The 5,958-nt window shown below is 51.7% G+C and overlaps 1 protein-coding gene across 2 annotated transcripts in view; it reads left to right on the top strand.

The window, feature by feature from the left end:
• The window catches only part of ANO1 (anoctamin 1, calcium activated chloride channel), a 109,656-nt gene that overhangs the window by 100,572 nt on the left and 3,126 nt on the right, over positions 1–5,958 (top strand). For both annotated transcript variants that reach the window (XM_006860820.1, XM_006860821.1), the window contains 2 exons: positions 300–352; positions 1,204–1,388. In XM_006860820.1, coding sequence (XP_006860882.1) covers positions 300–352; positions 1,204–1,388 — 238 coding nt within the window. The remainder of the gene's footprint in view (positions 1–299; positions 353–1,203; positions 1,389–5,958) is intronic.

Raw genomic sequence — 5,958 nt, 5'->3', positions numbered from 1 at the left:
TCATGGTGCCCCGTGTGTGTCAGAGTAGAACTGTGCTCCATAAGGTTCTCAGTAGATTATTTTTCATAAGTAGATCCCACTCATGGTGCCCCGTGTGTGTGTGTGTCAGAGGAGAACTGCACTCCATGGGGTCTTCAACGGTTGATTTTTCAGGAGTGGATTGCCAGGCCTTTCCTCCACGTGACCTCTGAGTGAACTTGAACCACCAAGCTTTGTGCTAGCAGCTGAACACTTAACCATTTGCACCACCAGGGCTAAGTTAGAAATTCGAACTAAAGCTGGTGTCTCTTCTCCCCCAGGAATCTGGTACAATATTCTCAGAGGTATTGGCAAGCTGGCGGTCATCATTAACGTAAGTGACTCTCACACCGGCCGGGCCAGCGGGAGGGCCTGGGTCTAGTCTCCTGCCCCAACCTCAGTGCAGCCTGGCCAGCTCCCTTGGTCCGTGTGAGATGAGGGGAGGCCTCAGAGGCTGGAGGGCTACCTCCCATGTTACAGATGAAACACCTGAGGCACAGAGAGGGTGAGCCACTTGCCCATGGTCACACAGCCCGGGCATGGCCTCCAGCGTCCCTGCTTTAACCATGCACCACACCAGGTTGTTCCTCGGTACAGCAGCTCCCAAGCACTTTTGCTTTGTACCCCTAGCGAGGCCAGGTGCAGGAGTCCTTGTTTACAAGGAGAGAGTGGAGGTTCAGAGAGTTTAGGGGATGTGGCTGTGGTCACACAGCCTATAAGAGACAGCACAGTGACCTAAGACTTCCTGCTCTTCAGCTTCCTGTGGTCATTCCACATGCTGACGCCAGAGGACAGAGGGACCGAGAGCCACATAGCTGGGTCTCAGGACCAACGCTGCCTGTGTCACATAGGCAGTGGGCAGCCCATCCCCATACCCCCTCTACCTCCCCTCGTGAGAACCCGGCTCACCCTGCTGTCCCCCTCTAGCTAGTCGGCAGCCTTCTCCCCTCCCCCCATTCGCCCCGCTGTCCACCCCGCCCCATGTAGTGAGCAGCCCTTCCCTTCCCCCTGCTTTCCCCACTGTGCCCCCAGGTACTGAGCAGCCCTCTCCCCTCCCCTCTACTCACCCTGCTATCCCCCCTGTGTAGTGGGCAGCCCTTCCCCTCCCCCCATTCACCCCGCTGTTTCCCCATGTGGTGGGCATCCTCTCTCCTCCCTTCTGCTCACCCAGCTGTCCCCCCCCAGGCCTTTGTGATCTCCTTCACGTCCGACTTCATCCCGCGCCTGGTCTACCTCTACATGTACAGCAAGAATGGGACTATGCATGGCTTCATCAACCACACGCTCTCCTCCTTCAACGTCAGTGATTTCCAGAATGGTACAGCCCCCAATGACCCCCTGGAACTGGGCTACGAGGTGCAGATCTGCAGGTACCCTGTGGGCCCCTCACCTAGAACAGCCACACTTACAGGTCCTGAGCCCGCTTCTCCCAGGGCCAAGTGATACAACAATCCAAACTTGCTTTTATATATATATAGAGAGAGAGAGACTGATCTAGGTGGGGTGAGGGGAAAGGTTGGTTCCTGTGAATACAACTGAGACAACATCCAGGATGAGTTCAGGTGTGGCTGGATCCAGGTGCCGACTTTGCTTCCAGCCAGGGATCTCTAGTGCTCCCCCTCACTGTCCTCCCTGCTCAGCATCCCAGGAAAAGCCTCCTCTCTCCAGGATCCACACAAGTTCCCCACCCTATCTGGGGTCACATCCTGAGGGGGAGGGCCTGGGTCCTGTGCCAGGATGGGGATCCTGATCAGAGAGTGGGGTACCGAGGGTCCCAGGGAGCACTGGGTGCTGATGTCACGGATGCTGACCAGACAAAAGCAAAGCGCTCTTTCAGTGGCCAGGCTTCAGCCCATGAACCTTCCCAGAGCAGCTCCTGCTCCTAGCGAGTACTGGGGGCAGCATCCACTGCATACGTCCCTCCTGGTGCCCAGCTGGGGGGCTGGGGACTCAGGAGTGGGTGGCGTGACCCCTGCGGAAGAGCGGAGGTGGGGCAGGACATGGTGGCCTGCAGGCAGTGTGGGTAGAAGCAGAGGAGGATGGGGGGGGGGGTTGGCGGGAGGTGACTGCAGCCTGTTGCAGTTCCATTTTCCTGGAGCATGATGGGTAAGAGGAAATGTGGTGGATGAGAAGACTAAAGGAGCCGGTGGGCCTGGTGACCCAGGATCAGGAAAGGACTGTGAGACCTGAGAGTGCCAGGCATAAGTGCTGTCTTTGCAGTGAGAGTGAGAGCAGGGACGCAGAGTCCAGACATGCCACGATAATATCAAGCTTCACTGACAATCAGTCCCTGAGTGGTGCACACAGTGAAAACGCTCAGCTGTCTACCTTCACCCAGAAGCACCTCGGAAGAAAGGCCTGGCAATCTCCTTCTGAAAAATCATCCTTTGAAAACCTCATGGAGCACAGTTCTCTCTGACACACACAGGGGCACGTGAGTCTGAATCATTGACTGAATAGGAGGGGAGTCAAGGGCTCTGCTGGGGTCTGCAGTTCTGACCGCAATCCAAAACCCACGGACATCATTCCGATCCCTAGGAGAGAGTAGAATTGCCTTATAGGGTTTCTGAGAAAACGAAAATCCTCCCCACTGGACCAATAAATAACACCATGGTCAATGGAGAAAAGATTGAAGTTGCCAACGTCTTCATTTTGCTTGGATATACCATCAACACTCACGGAAGCAGCAGTCAAGAAATCAAATGACATATTACATTAGGCACATCTGCTGCACAGGAACTTTTTAAAGTGTTGAAGAGCAAAGATGTCAGCTTGCGGACTAAGGTGTGCCTGACCCAAGCCATAGTATTTTCAATAACCTCATATGCATGCGAACGCTGGACAGTGACTAAGGAAGACCGTAGAAGAATTGATGCCTTTGAGTTGTGGTGTTGGAGGAGAATATTGAAAGTGCCATGGGTTGCCAAAAGAACCAATAGATCTGTGTTGGAAGAAGTGCAGCCGGAGTGCTCCTTAGAAGCCAGATGGCCAGACTTCATCTCTCATACTCTGAACATATTATCAGAAGGGACCAGTCCCTGGAGAAGGACATCACGTTTGATAAAGTGGAGGGTCAGCGAAAAAGAATGAGACTCCCATCAATGAGATGGATTAAGACAGAGGCAGTAGCAGTGGGCTCAAGTGTAGTAACAATTGTGAGGTTGGTGCAAGACCGGGCAGTGTTTCGTTCTGTTGTGCGTAGAGTCAGAGCAGACTCGGTGGCATCTAGCAACGACAATCTCCAAGACTGTAAATCTTTACAAAAGCAGACTGTCCCATCATCTCCTGTGGTGGTTTCGAATCGCTGACGTTCTGGTTAGCAGCTGAATGCTTAACCACTGTGCCACCAGTTGCATGTTGTTGTATGCCATCGAGTCTGGTTCTGACTCATAACAACCCTGCATAGCATTTCCAAGAGCAACGGGTGGGTTTGAACTGCCAACCTTGCAGTTAGCAGTCCATTGCTTATCCTACAGCGCCACACCAGGACTCAACTAGTTGCCTAGACTACAACAAGAAAATAGTCCCAAAATAAGAAAACACACCAAGCTGGGGCCTTTTGAAGAGGTGAGCGGGACCAGCTTGGATGCTGCTGTTGATAAGTGCCATGGAGTCGGTTCCGACCCATAGCGACCCTGAACAGGGTTTCTGAGGCTGTAAATCTTTACAGGAGCAGAAAGCCTCATCTTTCTCCTGCAGAACAGCTGGTAGTTTCAAACTCCTGACCTTGCGGTTCGCAGCCTGATTCGTAACCACTACGCTACCAGAGCTCCTGCTGAGGGCGTTGTAAACAGCACATATTCACAGTTATCACCAAGTGCTTCAAAAACCTGTGTTTTCTGTGTTGGGACGGGTCAGCACCTGCTCCGAAACCTTGAACAGCAGTGAAGAGAACAAGCAGGTCAGAGCCACATCTCTCAGCTAGCAAAGGCAAGTGGCAAGTGGCGAGACCGATATGAAACACAATTTCTGGGTTTCAAAAATCCAGCAATCTGCAAGTGTCCACTTATGTTTCTATAGAAAGGTGTGGGTACCACTTGCTGCCCATTTGATTCTGACTCATGATACCCCAGGTGTGTCCGAGTAGAACTGTGCTCCAAAGGGTTCCCAGTGACTGATTTTTCCGAATCCAATTGCCAGACCTTTCTTCCACGTTACTTCTGAGTAGATTTGCACTGCCAACCTTTTGGCTCATAGCAGAGAGCTTAAGTGTCTGCAATACTCAGTGGTTTTAATGATTTAAGAACTAGTTGTGGCTAAGGGGGTGTCCTGGTATGATGCTGTAGGAAAATCGCTGGACTGTAAGGTCAGTTTGAATTGCAAGATCAGCAGTTCAAATCCACAGTACAGGATCACTATGAGTTGAAATCAGCTCAACAGCAGTAAACAACAGAAAGTGATTAAGGGGACTCCTGGCGTGCTGCTGACTGGACCACAAAGTCAGTTTGAACAGAAAGGTTGGTGATTCAAATTCACCAGCCACTCCTTGGAACCCTATATAGGGTGACTATGAGTCGGAACCAACTCGATGACACCTAATAACAACAATTACAGTGATTGAGGAAAAGAAAGGCAGGGAGGTGCATGGTTCATTCCATTGAAACTTTCCTCAAAAATTATGTTTCTTACATTCTAAACGTAAGTAAGGTGGGTCTGTGCCTTCTGAAAGGACACAGGGGTGAGGGGTTGGGGAGAGTGCCAGTCATTGGTTAAGGAAGTTCCTCTCCCACCCCATGACCACAAGGGGAGAGGTTGTGGAGGCAAGGCAAAGATCCCCGGTTGTTGGTGTTTTTATTGTGATGGAAATATACACAGCAAAGTATCAAAGATCCTGTTAATGTTTTTTAAGTATTTTGTTGCTTTGGCCCTAAGAAGATGAGGAGGTGGGTCCACTGGCCCCCCTTCAGCTACTAATCAGGTGCTGCTGCAGGTGTTGGTACAAGTGCTGCCAGGTGCAAGGTGTGCCTCCCCTCCCCTGACCAGCTGCACCCCTCATTAAACCTCCTCCCAGAAGAGCAGGTGGAGCAGAGCTCAGCCCAGCCCCAGGGCATAGCCAAGGAGCTGGGAGCTGAGTACTGCTGACTCTGGTCTATTTCTGAGTGAAAACATTGTGTCCAGTCATTTCATAACCACACCCAGAGGAGGGCCTTACTCTCCTCCCTGGAGGAGCCTGCAGGCTAGGCAGCGGGAGAATTAAACACAAAAATCAACAGAGATGGTAGAAGGCAGAGTCTCAGCACATTCACGAGTGGACTTTATGGGATGCTTAGGAGTTTACCAGTGGATCCCAGTGCAGCTGGCCTGGAGTATCAAAGGAGGTGGGTGGAACCGGTATGTGCTGGGAGAACAGAGGCCACCTGTTCCCATGGGTGAGCAGGTTGTGCAATCTCTGTATCTCTTGGCGTCTGGCACCAGTATCTGTCCTATCTGTGTGGATAGATTAGCTCAGAACGTCCAGCTCTGGCCCTGTTTGTCGAGTTTCCCCACTGTATTACCACTCTTAGGATAGGGTTTGAGGGCAATGATAGCTCAGTTATAGAACTGTCCCCTCCCATGTGGGAGACATGGAGGCTCCCTACCAGGGCACCTCATGTGTGACCACCATCTGTCAGTGGAGACGGTGATGCTGAACAGGTAACAGCGGATTCAGTCCACCCAAAGACAGCTGTGGTGATAGACCATTAGAAACTGGATTGAGCACAGTTCTCCGACACACATGAATTGTTGTGAGTTGGAGCTCACTCAGCAGATATGGGAACTACAGTCGGAATCCTTAGAAGACTGGCCTGGGGGGAAAGGTTTGCAAGAACTAGCTCCTCCACATGCACAAAGCCTGTGGGCCACATCTAAAATGGAGAAGGCCACAGTTTGTGGGGAGAACTGTGTTATTCAGAGATGAGGGGTCAGGACCAAGAAGAGTCAGAAGCATCTACCTCCGGC

Source organism: Chrysochloris asiatica, unplaced genomic scaffold, assembly GCF_000296735.1.
Source record: "Chrysochloris asiatica unplaced genomic scaffold, ChrAsi1.0 scaffold00040, whole genome shotgun sequence".
Lineage (NCBI taxonomy): Eukaryota > Metazoa > Chordata > Mammalia > Afrosoricida > Chrysochloridae > Chrysochloris > Chrysochloris asiatica.
Note: the sequence above shows the minus strand (reverse complement) of the source record. Positions and strands in the feature narration are given on the sequence as shown.